At 43.4% G+C, this 22,194-nt stretch overlaps 2 protein-coding genes across 7 annotated transcripts in view; one reads left to right on the forward strand and one right to left on the reverse strand.

Annotated features, from left to right (window-relative positions):
• Positions 1-22,194, reverse strand: part of PAM16 (presequence translocase associated motor 16) — a 114,456-nt gene that overhangs the window by 40,706 nt on the left and 51,556 nt on the right. The gene's annotated exons all lie outside the window — the stretch shown is intronic.
• On the forward strand, positions 260-21,633 carry VASN (vasorin). 3 transcript variants are annotated; one of them, XM_077274618.1, is made up of 2 exons: positions 260-747; positions 14,191-16,722. In XM_077274618.1, exon 2 carries the CDS (start codon positions 14,201-14,203, stop codon positions 16,169-16,171), a length of 1,971 nt encoding a protein of 656 aa, XP_077130733.1. In that variant the 5' UTR covers positions 260-747; positions 14,191-14,200; the 3' UTR covers positions 16,172-16,722. The 3 variants fall into 3 exon arrangements, 2 of the variants coding, with proteins under 2 accessions (XP_077130733.1, XP_077130734.1); XM_077274619.1 differs by having other exon boundaries at positions 609-742; positions 14,191-16,716; XR_013218026.1 differs by lacking the exon at positions 14,191-16,722 and adding an exon at positions 21,496-21,633 and having other exon boundaries at positions 614-747.

Here is a 22,194-nt window from a genome sequence, read left to right on the forward strand (position 1 = left end):
ATTTTGACGAATCTCTTTATGACCTCAGATGAAAAGAAAACCAATAATTATGTGGCCATTGTTCTGTATCTATTATATTTTAGGTCTTCGTGGCTGGAAAATAACTAGGAAAAGCCGCCATAAGAGTATCTGTCAGGATTACGTTTCGCATGGCGCTAGTTAAAGTTCACCCCTCGTTTGATAGTTTTTGGAGATAAGGTGACACCATCCTGATATTGACAGTGAAGCAATGTCTAGGTCTCTGTGCAGCCGGGCGCGTGCAGGTCGTACTGTGCAAACTGCAAAATTTGGGGTGTTTGCAGCCCTGTAGGTGTGGGGTCGGCCAGTGGAAAGGTGGAGGTGGGACGGTCTGTGATTTGGACTGGGAGAAAAGGGCAGGAGGGGGTAATTTTAGCCAATAGTTGGGATTTGGAGGCACTGGAGGGGAAGCCTTAGTCCTGCCTCTGTCCTGGTAACGCCTTCCCTGCCCCAGGCAAATAGCATAGGAATAGCTAAACTATCACTTCCACTGCCAGAAAGAGTGGAGAGGTTGGAGGAAAGAGGGAAGGAAAAAGGAGAAAAAAAGGAAAAAAAAAGAAGAGGGAAAGGGGCAGGAGAAAAAGTAAGGAGAGAGAAAAAAAAAGAACAAGACAAAGAAGTTTGTACAGAGGTGTGAGAAGAGGAAGGCGACTTCAGAAAAGTTTCAAAACTTTACTCATCTGGATGTCATTTGGTTGCCTGGAGCTGCAGACAGTCCCAGGACGTACGGTAAAGCTCGATGCTCATTTTATATCCTCCCCACCCCGTATACTCGCTGCGATAGTGATTATATACCGTCTGTACATATACAAGGCACACGCTGGATGCAGATGTGGCGGCTTCATCTCATGTACAGTTTTGGGGCTGGGATGACGGCCATCACATTTTTTTTATCCTGATAAAGGGCATTTTTAATTAAGTTTTCTTGTAAATCCAATTTACACATAAAAAAATAGAGCAGGCTCCTTTTTGGGGGGTGGTCTGTCCTCCACAATAGAAGTCAATGGCAGCAGGAGTTCGGAGGGCTGGCATCTTGTTGTATCCTGGTTTAAAGGGACCTAATCTTCATTAACAGAACAGTACTGTTCAGCAGGTGCTGAAACTTACAGGAGATGGGGGGGAAGTAGGTGACTTTTGCTCCATCAGTTAGGGGCTTAAATCACGGACCACCCACCTTTATTGATATTAGATGCAACATATAGGGGAACCTGCAATTAGGACTTTAACTGTATCTTGCATGGTGTCGTCAGTCGTTTTACATAGGACTGCCTGTAGATCTCTCTCTGTGAGGGTTAAATGCCAAGCTGACTTCTGCCACATCTGGACCCAGCGTCATCTGTAAGTACCACAATGGCGGTGTGGTGGGATAGTGCTGCACAGCAGTGCATAGATACACACACCACACAGAGAGACCCTCTGTGCGCTTCCCACACACAGCGCAAGCAGCCGTGCAGGGGAGGCAGCCTGGACGCTGTACAAAGCTCACACATACAGAGAGCACACAGGGCCTGGCGTTACACAGGACTGCTGCTTTCTATTAATACATACCGCACATCTGTGGCGGGGGGGAAATAACCCCATTTATGCAGGGGGTCACGGGCGACCGTGCTGGACTTTCCATGTGTAGTTGTGGCTTTATAGGGAGGATATTCGAATATGGCGCAAAATCGCAAATTCAGGCTCCTGCGCTGCAATGCAATGACTATGAGATGCTCATTCACTTTGTGCTTTTTTCTTTTTTTTTTTGGGGGGGGGGTGAAAATTGACCCATGGTGCTTTTTTGTCAATCCCTCTTGCAGTAAATATACGTTTTATTTGCAAATTTTTCCATAGACTTCAACAAGAGGCCAAAAATGATCAGAAAAAGAACTTGTGTTTGAAGGCTATGTTCAGACGTTTGCATTTTTTTAATGCAAATTTTAAGATGTGCTTTACAGTACCAGCAAAGTCTATGAGATTTCAGAAGTCTCACGCACACACATTGGTTTTATTTTCCTGACTGATTTGGAAAAAAAGCTGTAGCATTTTTGATAACTGGGTAACAATGGGTAAGTGCAAAACGCAGCAAAAAAACCCGCAGGCATCAGTTTTTGCTGCGTTTTTGGTGCAAAAACCTTAAGGAAGTTAAATCATGATTTTTTGGGGGGGCACTAAACTTTGTCAAAAAAAAAAAAAGACAAGTACGCAGAAAAAAACGCACCAAAACAAACCTGCTCTTTTGTTAGTTGCAGCTTTGAGGAGGTTTTGCCTGCAGAAAAAAAAAACGCAGCCAAAATGCAACATGTGAACATAGACTTGGTGTGTTTTTTTCGCAATGGAAATGTAGTAAAAACACATGCAATCCAAACGTGACTATCAATACAATCTCCAAAACAAAGCGATTTTTAATTTCTAACTTAACATACCAAAAAGATACAAAAAAAAAAAAGGTGATAAAACTATACGATGAGATTAAAAAAAAAAAGTTTGAAAAATTCTGAAGGGATTTGGCGCCAACCAACCCCTTCCACCTCCATGAACCTCAGAAAATGCATGAAATTAACTTAAAACTCATCCACTTTGCTGCTTCTGTGAAAATGTTGTAAGTTTTCCAAGCGGAAAATCTGCACCAAATATGCAACGTGTGAACATAACCTGAAGCGTCACTAAAACCCAAACTGCGGCTATTAGCAGCCATAGAAATGGTTATGGGGGTGGCCAGCACTGGGGGCAGATGCTTCTGTTATCACTAATCATATTAAGTCAGCATCTCGGTACATGGCTGATAACAGAGAACAGATCCGCATTCCTCTGCACAGCAGACATAAAAAGATGTTAATTGGCTGTTCCTTTAAGGCCTCCATCACACTTACTTTTTTTGGAGGTACCAACCAATGCTATGAAGTTACGAAGTTTTAGTAACTTTTACAGTTTTAGTTTGGCATCACTTGCATGAATTTTTTAGTTTTTTTGTGTTTGATTTTCATATCCTATAGAGAAACCAGTGGGAAAATTGTCAACCAAAAACCCAGAGCCATACTTATAGTCTTCTCTAGAACCATAGTGTTTTCTGCTCAGTTTTTTTTTACAGTTATCAAAGGTATTTATGAGTTGTGCGATTGTATTGTCCCATCTCCTCACTTGTCAGTCTCTTCCTCCTTTTCCTGCTCACATGCAGATTAAACACATATACGTAGGTGTTGGCCATGAGGTTTTTTTTCCCTCTTTCTGAAACTTATGCGCTGGCTTTTTAAAAAGTTTATAGAACTGAGTATTGTCTTGTTCCATCTTAGCGGGCTCGGACTGGCCCACTGGAGAATGGGAAAATCCTCCGGTAGGCCCCTATGAAGTAGTGCTGAAGAAGGTATCAGTTAATCATTCGCCAACGTTCTGTCGTCAGTTGAAATAAGGGATCGTTAATTTCAGCGAAACAGCCGAAGGGAGTTTGTTGTGGCCGAAATAGACCATTTCAGAGGATTAGTACTAGTGATGAGCGAATGTGCTGGGATAAGGTGTTATCTGAGCATGCTCGGGTGCTAACCAAGCGTCTTCGGCGTGCTCGAATAATATGCTCGAGTCCCCGTGGCTGCATGTTTCGTGGCTGTTCGACAGCCGCAACAGATGTAGGGATTGCCTAACAAACAGGAAATCCCTGCATATGTTGCGGCTGTCATGCAGCCGCGGGGACTCAAACATATTTTTTGAGCATGCTGAAGTCACTCAGTTTGCACACAAGCATGCTCAGATAACACCTTATCCTAGCACATTCGCTGATCACTAATTAAGATCTAACGTGTATAGACACCATCAGTTCTTTTGACGAGATCAAGAACCACTTTTTTTTTTTCTATCAAGCCAAAACGGCTTCAGGAAATGCTCCTTCTTTGGAGACTTTTTGGAGGAGTTTTTATTTTCCGGAAGCTGTTTTGGAAGTTTTTCTCTCTCCCCCGAATTTCAGTGTGTTCAATGGACACGAGAGGTTTCCTCCAGGATCTTCTTCAAAAGAGCTGACATGCACTTTTATTCCTAAAACCTCTTCAAGAAAAAAGAAAAAAAAAAAAAAGCTCAAAAAATTCCGCATATTTAAACAGCAAAGTGGATTTACCATAGAAATTAATTGGAAGAGTTTTCCAGGAGTTTTTGAAATGTGCTAAAAAAATGTCTGGTGGGGAGAAAAAAAAAAAAAGTGCACGTCCCTTCTTTGCAGCGGCTCCAGGTAGAATCTGTAGTATGGGATCAGAAGGCTGCAAAAAATGCTTCAGGATAAAATAAAAACTCTTCAAAAAACTGTCCAGTGGCCATGTGCACAGTCTTTATGCAGAGTTTTTGGAGCAGAAACGGAGCAGTTTTTTAGGCTTTTGAGTTTTTTCAGGAGGATTTGGAGTTTCTGCTCCAAAAAAACTTTTTTTTACGCCTTAAAAAACCCAAGACCAGGAAGTCGCTCGGGATCCTTAGTGAAGACACAAGGAAGCTCGTCGGGTAGTTTGAGCATTTAAGAAGAACAATTCAGCAAATGACAGATACAGGTCTGTAAGGACCAACACCCAGGATTACTCAGAGGCTGCGGCAGGGCCAGGACCCGGCTGACGGTGACGGGTCAGGCGGTGACACACATCATGTACAGACGCCGGCTTCACATCAACATTTAGATTAACGCCATGTGCGGCAGAGCCGGATTAGCGCAGCTTCCTACATACAGGATGGGGTTCACAGAAATAGGCCAAGGGACACTATTGGTGGGGGGGTCACACATGCGGCGAGTAGCAAGTCTACATAATCTCCAACATCCGAGGGGTCAGACCCTGGAAGTCTTCTCCCCCCCAGGACCCCTAGATTTATTTTTACTTGGAGTGGGTGTAATAATACAGCTGCCAGATAGGGGCTTTATCCAAGTCTCTGCGGCTGAACCTCGGGGTGTGGATGAAAATTAGACTGAAGCGCTACCTAGAATAGCGAGGATTAGAACCCCATATATATATTTTAGCCTCTTCCACTGCATTGCACAGTCTACCCTACAGATCTTGGAGGACTACAATGCCCAGCATTCAATAGATCTATTATAAAAGGGCAGGTATCTCTTTTATAGCCATGAGCACCTTTCTTAGCATCTGTGGAACTACAAGTACAAGCAGGATATGATGCAAATAAGTTATCTTTCCAGAATTGTAATGCATGCCCCCTGGCTACCTCCGTGCCCAACATGCTGGCACTTCCATAAAGGTACAAGCTGCCAAGTCCAGATCAGCTTGGATTATTCTGGGTGACTCCATCTTTTTCGTTAAGTGCTTCCTCACACCCTGCCGTTTATTCTGGCACAGATCCGGACGTACTTTCGCGAGTGGCTTAACGCATGTGACAATTTCTGCCAAATATCTCTCGTCTTCAAACACGAGATGAGGCAAACATGGCTGCGCGCTTATCAGTGCTTATTCCAAGTCCCCGCAGTCACTGACCCTAGTGATACCCTCACAAAAAGGGCTTTACCCTTGGAAAAGAGTATTCCAACCTTAGGAAATTAATATTATTCTATGCATTGGACAGTGTTATAAACTATGAGAAATTGCTGGAGAAAATATAGTGCAAAGTTTTCTAAGACCTCTGCTTGCTGTCATTCAAGAGCAACCTTCATTATAACCCCGGACAGTGAATGTCGGACATGTGAAAAAAACTCCAAAAAAAAATAGTATTAGTCTCAGAGTACTGAGATAATAATTTGATGACTGTACTGACTAATTGCTAGAGACATTGTTAAACCAATGTGCATGCATAGCAACCAGTCTAGGTAAAACTGTGACCTAAAGGCATAAGTAATCTAAGACAGGCTGGTTGCTAGGGAAGCTTTGCTTGTCAACCCCATTTGTATGCATAGCAACCAGTCTAGGTAAAACTGTGACCTAAAGGCATAAGTAATCTAAGACAGGCTGGTTGCTAGGGAAGCTTTGCTTGTCAACCCCATTTGTATGCATGGCAACCAGTCTAGGTAAAACTGTGACCTAAAGACATAAGTCATCTAAGACAGGCTGGTTGCTAGGGAAGCTTTGCTTGTCAACCCCATTTTTATGCATGGCAACCAGTCTAGGTAAAACTGTGACCTAAAGGCCTAAGTAATCTAAGACAGGCTGGTTACTAGGGAAGCTTTGCTTGTCAACCCCATTTGTATGCATAGCAACCAGTCTAGGTAAAACTGTGACCTAAAGGCCTAAGTAATCTAAGACAGACTGGTTGCTAGGGAAGCTTTGCTTGTCAACCCTATGTGTATCCATAGCAACTAGTTTAGGAACAAAATATGACCAAAATAAGACAGAGCGGGTTGACAAGCAATGCTTCCCTACTAATCAGTCTGTCTTAGACTACTTAGGTCATATTTTTTCCTAGACTAGTTGCTATAGATTCACTTCCAAATCTTCCCTAGCAACCGACGTGTATCTATAGCAAGAAGTCTAGAACAAAATCTGGCCTAAAGACCTAAGTAGTCAAAAACAGATCAGGTTGATGAACAAAGCTTCCCTAGCAACCAATGTGTAGCCACAGAAACAAGTTTAGGTGAAAGTATGAACTACAGACCAGAACAGTCTGAGACACTGGTTGCTAGGGAAGCCATGCTTAACAATCCGTGGGGTATCCGTAGCAACAAGTCTAAGTAAAAGTATGACCTGAGTATTCTGAGATGGACTGGTTGCTAGGGAAGCTCATCTTGACAACTTGTGCATCCATAGCACCCAGCTTTTCTGTTAGAGACTCCATAACCTATCCATGTATTCCTTGAAACAGAATATTGAACAGATCTACAGCGGTCGACCATGACCTACTATAATTTCTACTCCGTTATATGGAAAGTTAAAGGGGTAGTCTCATCACGAGATTAATCATGGAAGATGGGAACCCACTTCTTGGGTTGGGTCTTAGCGGAGCATATAAATCAATCCTATAGGGCAAACAAGGTGTTAATAAAACCAGGCGGCATCACAAGAGCATCACTGCCATAAAAATGAAGGGCTGTGTCTCCTCAGCAGCGTTACAAAGGACAGAAAAGCTTTAATATCTTAAGCTGCTGTGATTTTACAGCCAAAACATACAGAGGAGTAATGGCGCCCTACCTATATGTGCGGCTGACAATAGGTAGCAGTGGAGTGGGAGGCTGGAACGGATCCGATCTCGCTCACAATACCTATTGTATAGCAAAAGTCTTAGGAAATCACACATCGTAATTATCTATATGCAGCCCGGGGATATAATAGGTACCGTAAATAGGTTTATGGTTAGTTAGTAGGAATTCTGAACACGCGATGCTCTGCAGACGTACAAGTTCATGCAGAAGCAAACAGGTCTATGTGAACTGCGGTCTGCGGGGGTAAAGGGTAGACATTATTTCTAGCACTCGAGTCGTCCTCTTCTGTCAAAAAACTTCTACTCCGGCGTATCATAGATATATATATGTTCCTTGCAAAGCTGAGTGATAACCAAAAAGGCCGCCCCTACCAAACCTACAAAAGGTTGGTGGTCAGCTTTCCTAGAAGCATAAAGAGGAAAGAGGACCTGTCACTTGCCAGAATTATAATATATATTATATATAATTTTTTTTTTTTTTTTAACCTGGTGTAAATGAGGCTTTTCTCCCGAATCCGGCGCAGTTTTTCTTTTGTTCCTGCTCCTCTCCATTCCTGAGATATGGCCTCTTCTTCCCGGTATATAAATCTAGTGTTTTTAGCTAACTGGGCATGCTCATTATCGAGACTACCGCTGAGAAGAGTTAGAGACCACGCCCACTTTGCTTTAAAGATTAAATTTGAATACAGAGAAGAGAAGACAATATCTCAGGAACGGAGAGACGCAGGTACAAAAGAACAACAACGTCGGATTCAGGAGAACAGAGGCATTTATACCAGGTTAAAATAAATACATATTTGACACAAGTGACAAGTCCCCTTTAAATAGCTAATAATCCCATATCTCTGCATAACTAACACCCCTGGAAGGTACGTTTTATTATTTGTATGAAGAAATAAGTAGTTATACCCCACCTCCAAAACTATAAGTATTGAATGCTCTGGGAAAGCTGGGTGGCTGAAACAGTGGTGACATCTTGACAGAAGAGGCAAAATCAACGACTTCAGTGGGACTTGATGGACCTCAGAGGTGTATGGGGGGGGGTCCATAGCTTCTTCCTTATAGCTTATGCTAGGGGGGATAAAGGATTGGGCTGATTGATTTCAACATGCCTGATCCTGTTTTCAGGGAAGATAAGTCGACACCAGAGTGTTTCTGGAAGCCATTTACTCACTTATCCCCCATTCAGAACACATATATACTCAGCCAAGCGGAATGGTGATATCACTCACTCATGAACCGCTAGTTTCCACCATCTCTCTTTCTGGAAAGTCCCGCCAGTTAATAATGTGTAATACTTGGCTGCGATACACACGCGGGGTCGCGGTGCTATGTCATACACCGGTGATGTGCTGTATACATAAACCAGGGAGGGTCGCTGCTTGGCCCAGACGCTTGGGGCGAACATCTGCAGGCGCGATGCTCTGCAGGCTTCTGGTCTATGAACCTACCAATGAGAAAAAGGAAGCTTAATGATCGTCCATGGATGTCACTGTCCTACAGTTTGTTTTCCTTACCGCTCACAAGTGTTCCTAGGATCAGTGACCCTTAATGCTTTTCGCCCATTAACCCTTCGCACCCCAGCGGTTTCTAGCACCCGTTTCATATCAATTTCTAAAATTCCTAACGTACTTCCGAAATCTAAGCGAGCCAACGCCGGGTTCCCCAATATTCTCCGCTCCAGATGTGCCTGTCAGGTATATAAGGTCTTAAAGTGACAGCGCAGACACCAGGAGCACCGTAACAGGTGTGACTTAGTGAGTGAACTAGATGGACAGCCTGACTCCAGACCAGAAGGTTTATCATGTCCTGGCCTGCAGAATCCTACTGATTTCATTTCCAATAACACCCAAGGGCAGGAATAAATGCCTAAGCTGGCATTTCAAAGGCTTTAATGCCTAATTGCTAAGGGACTGTGGTATGTACGGGATGCCCCCAGGTGGAGGGCAGGCGATACGCTGGTGGTAATACTTGTGGATTCCTTGCAGTCCTTTACCAATGGGATATCCCCATAATTAATAATGTTGAGGCCAGTATATCCTGCTGTTCCCCTCGTCCTCCTTATCCCTCTACACCGGCCAATGTATGTACCATACTATCAGAAATGTTGCCCGGCCCATTGGGGCATCTTCTCGAGGGAGTCATTGTGCCAAACCGTTGCCAGGTATTCTCCTATAAGCTTGCTTTGCTATTGAGTAGGTGCAAGGGATTATACAACTTTTGCCTTAAAAAAAAAAAGGAAAAAGAGTTTTGTTCCTTAGGAGTCCAGGGGGAGGGGCTTGCCTTTTTTAATTTATTTATTTATTTTTTTAATTATTATCTTGGAGGCAATTTAGGCTGTGTAAGAGGATCCAGAAAATGTCCCAGAGATGCAATACCAGAAACAGCCTATAGACAGCGGTGGCGCCATCTCTGGGGGGGAAAAAAAAATCCTAGTGAATGTGGAAACAGAGGGGACTTCTACTATATTTCGCAATGTCTCGGCTGGAACCTATAAAGGGGATTTCCAGTTTCAAAAAAATCCTTGTTTCCCTGCTGCAATTTACGTAAAAAAAACCCTAAACAAACCCCAGAACTTTACTCATCCACCTCGGTCCAGCACTGAGCCCTGTGGAATCGATGGTTTGAGCTACTGAGCTTATGGATTGGCTGCAGCGCTGTCGACATGATGACATCAGCACTGTAGACAAGCAGCAGAAACTCAACTCTGGACCTGGGGAAGGTGAGCAATGCACAGTTCTGTACATTGTTTGTCTTTTTATCTTTTTTTCCCCCAAGTATGAGAAAAACTGGTGACACTCAGACCAAATTCGGATGAAACTCACTGATGTAGACGCGATCTGTTTTTTTCTTTTGTGAAAAAAAACGACGTGTGAATGAGGCCTAAAGCCGATATCGGGGGGGAGGGGGGAATAAGGATCCTCCGTTCCCAAACCTTCTGTGCAGCCCTATTGTCATAAACATATTTGCTGGGCTGATTTTGTATGTTTAAGGGGGCGAATCTTTATAGAATTCCCGGCCGCAGGAGCATAAAGGAACAATGTGGATGCCACTGCCCACTATTGTTACGTGGGGATTACCTTGTTTTTTTGGATATGTGACGGAAGCGAGCTCAGTAAATAAGATTAAGCTTGGTAAATACAAATTAACAGGATCCTACTGTGTGCCGCAGCGCTGGAGTAGGACGGGGGCTTTGGTTTCTTCGTAGGGGTTTGTCTAGATGTCAAACAAACGTTATATCCGTCCTGTCTCCCCCAAACACATGGGCGCTTGGCTTGGTCGACCTTTTAGTTGGGAGGTCCCCACTGTACAGCGGGTCCGGCTGACTTTCAGCTAATGTGTATGGAGGGGTCTTTTGGGTTTATCCCACACAACATCCCAGTTCTTGCTGTTTTTTTCTAAAATTCCAAAAACCAAGGCAAAAACTTTTGCAATTGCTGCAAAGACTTGGCACTTTAGTTCCCCCATATGCAGTACCGCTCTCACCTCTACAACTCGGCTCCATTTACAATAGACAGCAATACCAAACACAACCCAAGGGAAAGAGTGGCACTATCCAAAACAAGATTTTTATTTTTTGTAGTCCAGGACAATATTTTGGGACTAAAACTCCCATACTGTGGTGGCAGTTTGTTTTAAAAAGACACTGCTTTACCCACCCTCCCCTGGTCCGGCACCAAGTCTCCAATGTCTGTAGCGCTGACCTCACGTCAACAGCGCTGCAGCCAATTAGCAAGTTCTGTGGCTCGGTTAGAGTTGCTAAGCTCGCTGATTGGCTGCAGTGCTGTCAAAATGAGGTCAATGCTGCAGACACCAAATACTTTGTGATGGACCAAGGGAGGGTGATAAAACAATTTTTTTTTAATAAACTGCAAAACTCCTTTTCATTCTACTTTTCCCATTTTAAGGTCTGTTTCATCAAGACTCTGATCACCAGAGGGTACGTCTCCAGTTATCATCCCGAAAAGAAAAAAAAAAAACCTCTCTGGGGTCTGGGCGATGTTGCGTTTTCTCTAGGGAGATAACAGATGTACATTTGTATTCTTTTTTCCCTTGCATTACAGTATTGGAACAAGCACCATCACCGGAAGTCAGAGCCATGATGAGAGCGGCCTTCCATGTATTGTGGCTGATACATCGCTTACAATAAGTTTCCTTTTAACTTGATCCTAAACAAAGAGCCAGAATACCCCATCTTTACACACCGTGAAGCTTTTATAAATGGAAAGAAAAGAAAAAAAAAAAAAGATATCAGGGTATTTTCTGTATGACATTTACTTCTTACAAGATGACACCCCGCACCCCACCTTCTCCCAGACACTGTGCCCCCATCCTCCTCCTCCTGGACAGCAATTACCACCGTGCCCCTCCTCTCCTCACCATCTGCAACATCTCCTCTCCTTTTCTTCTTTAGATTCGGGCCTATTCCCTTCTCTCACCTCGGTCTCCCCCTTCTCACAGCTGCACATTCCTCAGAATATTACCTGCCTCCTACTGACCCCTACTTAACTCTGTCAGTGGAGGCGCAGATCTCACAGACACCATCTCTCCTCATCTGAGATGTATTCATGCGGAGGGCAACTCTTGGTGCGGATGTAAAATACAAGCTCCACATATTGTTCCGCAAAGGGATTTACAGAATCGCAGATCTTATGAATTTTCGGATGAGTACTTCTTGCGCCCGCTGCGGGTGGGGGGCTGGAGGGAGCGCGCAGCTGAGGCTTTATGACTGTACAGATGGAGTAGACCTGAGTGCGTCATAAGCTGCAGATGTGAGGTTGTAACCAAATTTGAAAAACGCAGGCTTGTCATTTTGGGTAGTTTTTCAACTCATATAATACCGCCATACAGCGCTGAAGTAATACTAACTTACTCAGCTCACATGCTGCATCGAAAGTAAATGTGGCTAGGATGAATTTGCCAATTTAGGGTTTTCCACTTGTCGTTTTGGGTAGTTTTTCAGCTCACATAATACCGCCATATAGTGCTGCGGTAATACTAACTTACTCAGCTCACATGCTGCATCGAAATTAAATGTGGATAGGATGAATTTGCCCATTTAGGGTTCTCCGCTTGTCATTTTGGGTAGTTTTTCAGCTCACATAATACCGCCATATAGTGCTGCGGAAATACTAACTAAGGCTACTTTCACACTAGCGTCGGGCCGAGGTTACCGACGCTAGCGTTCTCTGCGCCACACAACGGGGGCAGCGGATGCATTTTTCCAGCGCATCCGCCGCCCCATTGTGAGGTGCGGGGAAGTGCGGGGAGGTGGGTCGGAGTTCCGGCCGCGCATGCGCGGTCGGAAAAAGCGGACCGTCGGCGGCAAAAAAACGTTACATGTAGCGTTTTTTGCAGCCGACGGTCCGCCACAACACGGCGCAACCGTCGCACGACGGTTGCGACGTGTGTCAATTCGTCGCAATGCGTCGTTAATGTTAGTCTATGGACAAAAAACGCATCCTGCAAGCACTTTTGCAGGATGCGTTTTTTGACCAAAACGACGCATTGCGACAGAGGACAAAAAACGCTAGTGTGAAAGTAGCCTTACTCAGCTCACATGCTGCATCGAAATCAAATGTGGAGAGTATGAATTTGCCCATTAGAGTTTCTCCCCCGCTTGTCATTTTAGGCAGTTTTCATTCAGCTTGCATAATACCGCCATATAGTGCCATGGTAATACTAAACTCCCAAGGCTCACATGCTGCATCAAAATCAAATGCAGCATTCAAATTATGATCTGTATATAAAGCCTTGCATTGGAGGTATATACTCAACATTTGGCGTTGTAAAGGCATACAGCGGGCACACGGCGCCCAAATGGATCCATTGTAGAAAAATAATATGTTACCACATGTATACTTTATTTTATGGTGTATAAAATGAATTGTGCAATCTACCACTCTAAAATGATTGAATAAGGGCCTAAGGATGCTTGTAACAGATACCCTTGGCCTTTACGTTACACATGTGCTATGAACCCAGGCTATATAATTCTATTGTGCCTATATAATACTACCATATACTGCTAAGTAATACTGTGTCGGTTTCGTCTCCTCCTGTGGGTTAATATCCCCGGCGCTATTTCTCAGATGTAGCAGAGCTGTGTTTGTTAGAAGAAGCAGAGCTACATTTTGCTGTATCCGATTGTGAGCTATTTTTGATCCGCATCTTTATTTAAATGTTATTTTTGCCACCAGTGTGGTATTTATTTCTTGCAAATAGAAAAATAAAATAATTAATTTTTATTGGGCTTTTTTCACACTTCAGTATTTTTGAGGGTTAGGACTCTTTCAGATGCCCTTGATCAACCAGATTGGCAGAATTGTCTTAGTGTCTGCCGCCACTTTGCGCGTGTCCATGAATGGCGACGATAACGATAACGTCTTTACGGAAGAAAAATAAGGACATGTGTCTAAGCAAATCACATTGTGCAAACAGAAGCCGAGATAAGGGTGAGGACTGGGGTGTGAGATGGATGTACAGGGCACCCTGGACAGGGATCATCATGGGTTGTGCACCAAGAAGAGGGTCCTCAAGCTGCACCATTGCCAGGTTGTGTGGCCTAGGACTTTATCTACACCGTGTCTTACAAGTGACAGATAGGGAAGGGGGGTCTGCATACCAGTCGGGGCTCTGTTTATACACATGGGGCATGGCCTGACAGGCACAAGCCTTTTTTTGTACAGGAGTTGAAAGTTCATGTAACCTAAATGATAGGGGTACAAATACCAGCCGATTCTCTAGGAGGCAGAAGGATCCTGTCCACACAAGCCTCACCAGGAACCTCTCAGATCATTTCATGCTCGGTGGTAACGGTTCAAGTAAGAAATTGGAATCTGCCAATCATACGGGGAACCTTATAAGATTACATCCCAGAAAATATGCAGCAGATGAAAATTAAGTCTGGCACAAGCTTGGAGGAGAGAACGTTAACCCTTAACCCCTTCTCCAAGTCGGTACTTGAACAGATCCCATAGAATAGTCCTGGATAGAGTCAGGATTGTCCAGAATTTATTTAATTTGTAGGTTGAAACTCAAAAACTTTACCAGGGTTATTAATAATTTTTTGTTTATTTCTTGCAGATCTTGCACCATGCATCTCCTGTTGGTCTGGACGGTCCTCTGCGCTGCATACACAGTCCTTACAGAAGGTTGCCCAGAAGGCTGTCAATGCAACCAACCATCTATCGTCTTCTGTATGAGTCGCAGAAACCCTGGCTTTCCTCGCGCCATACCTCCGAACACTATCACTTTATACCTGTTTGAGAATGGAATCAGTTCAGTAGAGGAAAGCAGTTTCTCAGGTTTGTGGGACCTTCAGCTCTTGGATCTATCCCATAACAAGCTGTCCAACCTACCTGGAGGAGTCTTCAAAAGGCTGACCAATCTCAGCAACCTGGATCTTTCATCGAACCAAATCACCGAAATCTCTGCCGAAACCTTTCAAGGTCTGAGTCGTCTAGAAAGGCTGTACCTCAGCGAGAACCACATTCGGAGCATTCATCAAGATGCTTTCAGAGGTCTCGAGAAATTACTTGAGCTCAAACTGACCAAAAATCAATTGGTAGTCCCTCCAGCCTTCTCATTACCTCATCTTCTGCTCCTGGATCTTAGTTATAATGCTATCCCTGTCATCCAGCCTGGCATCTTCCATGTAAAAAACATAGAGACTTTACGGTTGGCAGGTCTTGGGTTGAGAGAGTTGCCCGCAGATCTGTTGAATGAACTCAAGAATCTCCATGAGCTGGACCTATCCGATAATCAGTTAACTAAGGTGCCTCCAGGTCTACGAGGCTTGACCAAACTCAATCTAGCTGGCAATGTGGCAATTTCCCAGCTTCAAACTGATGACTTTTCAAGCCTTAGTGGATTACAAGATTTAGATTTAAGTAGAATGAGCCTTCGTACTTTGCCAAAAGGCCTCTTCCAGTCTACACCACGCCTACGTGGTGTTAGTCTGGCACAAAACCCTTTTAATTGTGTATGTGTATTAAGCTGGCTAACAGAATGGCTGAGAGTCAATGGAATTGTTCTACAACGCTCAGAAGAAACTCGTTGCCACTTCCCTCCTAAAAATGCAGGCAAAATTTTACGTAATTTGCAAAATTCTGACTTTGGATGCCCCATACCAACAACAGTCTTTGTGCCTACAACTTTGGCACTTACCAGTACACCAGCACCACCTACATCAACCAATCCAAGTCCAACAATGGCACTGACCACTATCCCCACCACAACAACAATTGAACCCAATGACCCAACGGAGGAGCCTGTCAAACCAACCCAATATGATCAGCTCTGTCCACCTCAAACATGCTTGAATGGTGGGTTTTGCCGTTTAGATGTCCTTGGAGAAGTGGCATGTGAATGTCCATCAGGATTTTACGGCATGTACTGTGAGATGCTATCACTAACACAAGCAGATTTCACAGAGCTTCCCGAAATTCAGTTGCAAGTCCTAGAAAGGACTAGTAGCTCACTGAAAGTGGATCTACAAACTTTTATCCAAAGTAAGGGACATCTACTGGGACTAAGACTCACGGTGCAGAACCTTTCTGGCTCAGACAATAGGCCGGACCGATACCAGTTGCCTCCATCTCTCCCACACTATACCTTAATGGGACTGAACTCTAATAGCACATACAGAATTTGCCTTAGATCGATGACCGATGTAAGTGGAGAGACTGAACTATGCTCGGAAACACAGACCATGGGAGAAACTCCAACGCCTAGTGCCCATATTACACAAACCAAAGATGGAAGCCTAACTTTAGTGTTGGTGCCTGCTGTAGCGGCTGGTATCCTCCTCTTGGTGGTTATAGTAAGCGCAATCTGCTATACAAGGAGGCGTAAGGAAAAAGCACACGCATGTGAGAACGGAGGTCCTCTAGAGTTGGAAGGTGTAAAAACAGGTCTAGATGAGAAAAGAGAGTTAAAAAAGTTATCAGAGAGTTCAAATGGTACCGAAAGAGGTTGGGAGTCAGAAGAACCTCTCATGGACTCCTCTAGGGTGGGAAATAATAATGATACACCAATCGGACGGCTTCCTCACTCTTACTTTTAAGCAGGGGAGGGACTCCAAAACTATGGACTTACAAGATATGTTTCCTCCATGTCTGAGCATACCAGGAGACCTGTCCAGAAGACAGCAGTGCTGTCTAGGTGTCCGGGTAGGAGATGAAGGGATAAAGCGACGAGCAGGGATACTATACTGGAGCAATTGCATGCGAGCAAAACGGGACCTTGCTGGTCACTGAAATTATTGATCATCCACTATCTGAGGGTCAAGGAGACATGTTCTTAGCTGGACTCCCGATGAGATCCCATGCACTGAAAGCTCGGATGGGCTTGCGCCTGCATAATTGGGTTCGGAGTGGCTTCTGACATGAAATGGCACTTACAGGACTGGACAGAACCTCATTTTTAGAGGAGATGAGGTTACGAAATAATGCATGCACCCTATTCCTGTGAAGGGGTGGTCAATATCTTTTTCTGATACGAGTGTTAAATGTCAATGATTGCTGGATGATGGCGAAGTACAAGGCACCGATTGCTGGTCAAAGTGGTGCCGATTGTTAATAACTGACTGCTATGTAATAAATATGGATTCTTTTTAAGCGTCTGGTTTTCATTCTTCACCTTCAGATCTACAGGGGGGGGGGGGCAGCTAAACCTGCATTATGTTACGGTCATCAGCCGCAGAATGTCTGTCTGCCTTCTGTTCTGGTCTCAGACATAGCGCAATCACTATTTTTGCAGAATCCACATATATTATACCGTTCCCTTTTTTTTTTTTTGCTTCAGGCTACGTGGCCATTTCTGAGCTCTAATCTCTTGCCAAGGTCTCACTTTCAGCTTTTCCAGCCACTAAAAGTCAAGAGGGAAAAAGTGAGGTATCTGCTGAAGCCATTAGGCTCAGACCGCTCCACTGGAAAGCATGTGCGTATGGTCAATGGAGGAGGGGGCGAGCCCAAAATATGAGCCCACTGGAGAATTATGAGCGCTCATCAACCCTAGCAGAACAGTATGGCCCACGCCGGCAGGGATAGATGGGGTTTGTTTTAAGAAGGTAGAGTCTGAACTCTCGAATTAAGGCTTTCATCCATTATGAGGCGCAGTTGATTATGTAGCGTATCCCGGTGTCAGACTATTTCCTGTCGGAGACCTGTGTATTATCACCGCCATGTGCTCATGTCGGCAGGAGTGTAACATTTACCAGATCATGTTCATGGCTTAACCCTACATAAAACTTAGGACTGACTCTCCTGAACTATCCCGCTGCTGGTGTTACAAAATACTTGTGAAACAAACATATATATACACAGTACAGACCATAAGTTTGGACACACCTTCTCATTTAAAGATTTTTCTGTATTTTCATGACTATGAAAATTGTACATTCACACTGAAGGCATCAAAACTATGAATTAACACATGTGGAATTATGTACTTAACAAAAAAAGTGTGAAACAACTGAAATTATGTCTTATATTCTAGGTTCTTCAAAGTAGCCACCTTTTGCTTTGATGACTGCTTTGCACACTCTTGGCATTCTCTTGATGAGCTTCAAGAGGTAGTCACCTGGAATGGTTTTCACTTCACAGGTGTGCCCTGTCAGGTTTAATGAGTGGGATTTCTTGCCTTATAAATGAGGTTGGGACCATTAGTTGTGTTGTGCAGAAGTCTGGTGGATACACAGCTGATAGTCCTACTGAATAGACTGTTAGAATTTGTATTATGGCTAGAAAAAAACAGCTAAGTAAAGAAAAACGAGTGGCCATCATTACTTTAAGAAATGAAGGTCAGTCAGTCCGAAAAATTGGGAAAACTTTGAAAGTGTCCCCAAGTGCAGTTGCAAAAAAACAATCAAGCGCTACAAAGAAACTGGCTCACATGAGGACCGCCCCAGGAAAGGAAGACCAAGAGTCACCTCTGCTTCTGAGGATAAGTTTATCCAAGTCACCAGCCTCAGAAATCGCAGGTTAACAGCAGCTCAGATTAGAGACCAGGTCAATGTCACACAGAGTTCTAGCAGCAGACACATCTCTACAACAACTGTTAAGAGGAGACTTTGTGCAGCAGGTCTTCATGGTAAAATAGCTGCTAGGAAACCACTGCTAAGGACAGGTAACAAGCAGAAGAGACTTGTTTGGGCTAAAGAACACAAGGAATGGACATTAGACCAGTGGAAATCTGTGCTTTGGTCTGATGAGTCCAAATTTGAGATCTTTGGTTCCAACCACCGTGTCTTTGTGCGACGCAGAAAAGGTGAACGGATGGACTCTACATGCCTGGTTCCCACCGTGAAGCATGGAGGAGGAGGTGTGATGGTGTGGGGGGGCTTTGCTGGTGACACTGTTGGGGATTTATTCAAAATTGAAGGCATACTGAACCAGCATGGCTACCACAGCATCTTGCAGCGGCATGCTATTCCATCCGGTTTGCGTTTAGTTGGACCATCATTTATTATTCAACAGGACAATAACCCCAAACACACCGCCAGGCTGTGTAAGGGCTATTTGACCAAGAAGGAGAGTGATGGGGTGCTACGCCAGATGACCTGGCCTCCACAGTCACCAGACCTGAACCAAATCGAGATGGTTTGGGGTGAGCTGGACCGCAGAGTGAAGGCAAAAAGGCCAACAAGTGCTAAGCATCTCTGGGAACTCCTTCAAGATTGTTGGAAGACCATTCCCGGTGACTACCTCTTGAAGCTCATCAAGAGAATGCCAAGAGTGTGCAAAGCAGTCATCAAAGCAAAAGGTGGCTACTTTGAAGAACCTAGAATATAAGACATATTTTCAGTTGTTTCACACTTTTTTGTTAAGCATATAATTCCACATGTGTTAATTCATAGATTTGATGCTTTCAGTGTAAATTTACAATTTTCATAGTCATGAAAATACAGAAAAATCTTTAAATGAGAAGGTGTGTGCAAACTTTTGGTCTGTACTGTATATATACATTATATATATATATATATATATATATATATATATATATATATATATATATATACATACACACATATACATATATATACACATATACACACACACACTATATATATATATATATATATATATATATATATATATATATATATATATATATATATATATTCACATTCTGAGACATGCACAATGCAGGAAATTATTTCTATATATTTTTTATTGATAATATTATCAATAATAAAAGTAATAACAAAAATAACAATAATAATATAGATTTATTTTTATTATAATTATTTTTTTATTTATTATTAATAATATTATAAATTTGTATATAGACATAATTTGTGCAAGGGTCAGAATGTGACAATGATACGTGACCGGTGATCTGTAGACCCTTTACCTGCAGCTCTGTGGCACTGATTTGAGTTCTTGAGCCAAAAGTTTAGTACTAAAAAAAAATTAAATAAAAAAATAAAGAGGTGGGGAAAAGGGTAGGGGGGATGGAGGGGTCTGGAAGTAATTATCCAAACTGGGCAGGAGGTCTGCGGCTAATCTGTGGCGAGTGTACATGGAGCGAGCGGAGGGAGGTGGGGGCAGGTGTGTGCATCCTGAGGCGATGTTTTATATTACATGGAAAGAAAGGTCTCTCTGTGAAGGAATAGAGATATTATCCAAATATCAGTGGGGTGAGGGAGAGACGTAGGGGCAAAGTATGGCTGGGGCAGAGAAAAGCCAGACAGGGAGAGACTGTCGCAGAGAGGATTAATGGGTCCTATCCTGCAAATTGGAGTGTCCATAGTCTGCAAATATAAATATTTACAGTTAAAGGGGAACTTTGCATAAATATGTAATTTTCATCTGGTGTAAAAGCCACTGTTCTCCTGAATCCGGCGTTGTGTTTCTTTTCTTCCTGCGCCTCTCCGTTCCTGAGATATGGTCTATGTATAAATCGAGTCTTTTTAGCCAAGGGAGCGTGGTCCTCAACACTTCTCTGTGGGCGTCGTCTTCTCGACCACGCCCAGTTGGTTAAAAAAAACAAACAACAACAACAGATTTATATACAGGGAAGAGAGGGCCCATATCTCAGGAATGGAGAGGAGCAGGATCAAAAGAAAAACGACGCCGGATTCAGGAGAACAGCGGCATTTACAACAAGTAGGAAAAATTACGTATTTATTGCAAGTGACAGGTCCTCTTATAATGCCCACAATTAAACCGTTTCTGCTGCTGATCGCTTCAAACTGCCCCCTAACTTCCAAGCCTCCCTCACAGAGTCTCCCTAAAAGAGAACAGAGTTTCCATGATGAACTTCATGCTTTTCTTATTGTTGCCAGTCTATATAACCCTCCATTAGCATTAACTGAAATTGCAACGCTGGGAAGTTAAAGTCCTGGAGTTTTGGAAATCACAGAATGGGTAGATGTGTTACTGATTTTGCAAATTTGGAAATGTAAAAAAAAAAAAATTAACATTTTAAAAACATCTTGATTTATTCAGTATGGAGTATGAGCTCTAAGTGTAGAAACCCGGCACTTACAGCCTCGGCTGCCATCACTGAGGTTATTGAAGAAGTCGTCCACTACTTGGACAACTTCTCATACCCCTCGCCTGGCCCCCATAAATAATAAAGCCTATACTAGTCTCATATGTCGGCACTCGTTCTCCCCAGGGCTCCCGTGCTGTTGTTGTGACACGTTACCCTGGCGCCCAATCAGAGCTGGCGTCACTGTCCTCACTTCCTGTCAAATTGAGCTGGAAGAGGAAGTCAGAGATGAGCCGCAGCCTGGACTTCCTCTTCATGTAAGATTTGTCTGAAGGCGGTGACAGCGATGCCAGCACTGATTGGGCGTCGGAGTCAAAACAAGCACCGGGAGAGCCAGAGCCAACACCGCGAGAACAGCGCCGGCACGGGAGGGGAGCATAAGCTTTATTAATTTATGGGGGTCAAAGATTTTGATCAACAAGGGGTTGTCCTAGTAGTGTACAGACCCTTTAATGATTGTCTGAGGAAGGATCTCCCATGCTGAATGCACTTGGGAAAATCACCAAGATCCGCTGCTGGCAGCTACCTTTACTATTGCCAACCAATGACAACCCAGATGTGTCGCTGCAGCCATAGTAGCACATTGAGGCCACGCGGGATGCTCACAGGAGCACGAGCAACACGTAGCCTGGTGTGGTCTTACTCATACTCCATAAACCGAGAAGTTTGGACACTTTTTTCCATTTTTCACAATAGGTCTGTCCACCCTGTGATTTCTGTAATTCCACAACCTTTCTTTTTTGGCGATTTTTCATGCTTTGCTCACTTATTTGTATTGTTTCTATGCACAAATCCCAGGAGATTTCCTACGATTGTGTCCATAGAAATGTAATAATTGATTGCAGATTCAGCCAAGATCTGACAATAATCTAATGTTTCTGTGGTTTCCAGATCCTTATGTTGGAAGAAACATGGATTGGCTTAGAAAACCAGCTATATTTATAGGATTGTCTGTTCCTATGGCAAATAGTAAATGTCGCCGAGTCTCTAAGGGTAAATGCACATGAGCGACTACTCTGCAAAAACTACACCAAATTACGACGGTTTTTTGGGGTGAATTCTGCAAGGGAAACCACCTGAAAAACATCAAAAGATTATCAAAGAAGTGACCCGTCCATTCTTCTGGCGTTTTCTGCTCCGAAGACCCTTGGTACTTTTACAATACAAATCAATGGGAAAGCTCAAATGGCACCCTGACATTTTTTGGAGCCTTTTGCCATCGTTTAAAAAAAAAAATAAAGTAAAACACTATTGGTTTCTTCATCAATAGAGTAGGGGAAAAAAAAAACGACTTTACAAAAACCATAGGGAACCCTCCACTTTTTGCTTGTACTGTTAAGTGATGAGTTTTTGGTGAGTTTTTTTTTACGCTTAGGAATTTGGAAAAATGTAAGTAACCCATTTTACTTAATGGGGCAGAGGATCTGCTTCATCAAAAAGCTCATCGTGGGAACGTAGCCTTATATTCTCTGGATTTCCCAACATATCCTGAGGGAGTCGCTGCACAAAGTTGGTGTTTGGTGCAGAAACATCCGCAGCGTAATAGAGTAACCAGTTAAGTAGATGAGATTTTATATACCGTATGTGGAA

Source organism: Ranitomeya variabilis, chromosome 7, assembly GCF_051348905.1.
Source record: "Ranitomeya variabilis isolate aRanVar5 chromosome 7, aRanVar5.hap1, whole genome shotgun sequence".
Classification (NCBI taxonomy): Eukaryota; Metazoa; Chordata; class Amphibia; order Anura; family Dendrobatidae; genus Ranitomeya; species Ranitomeya variabilis.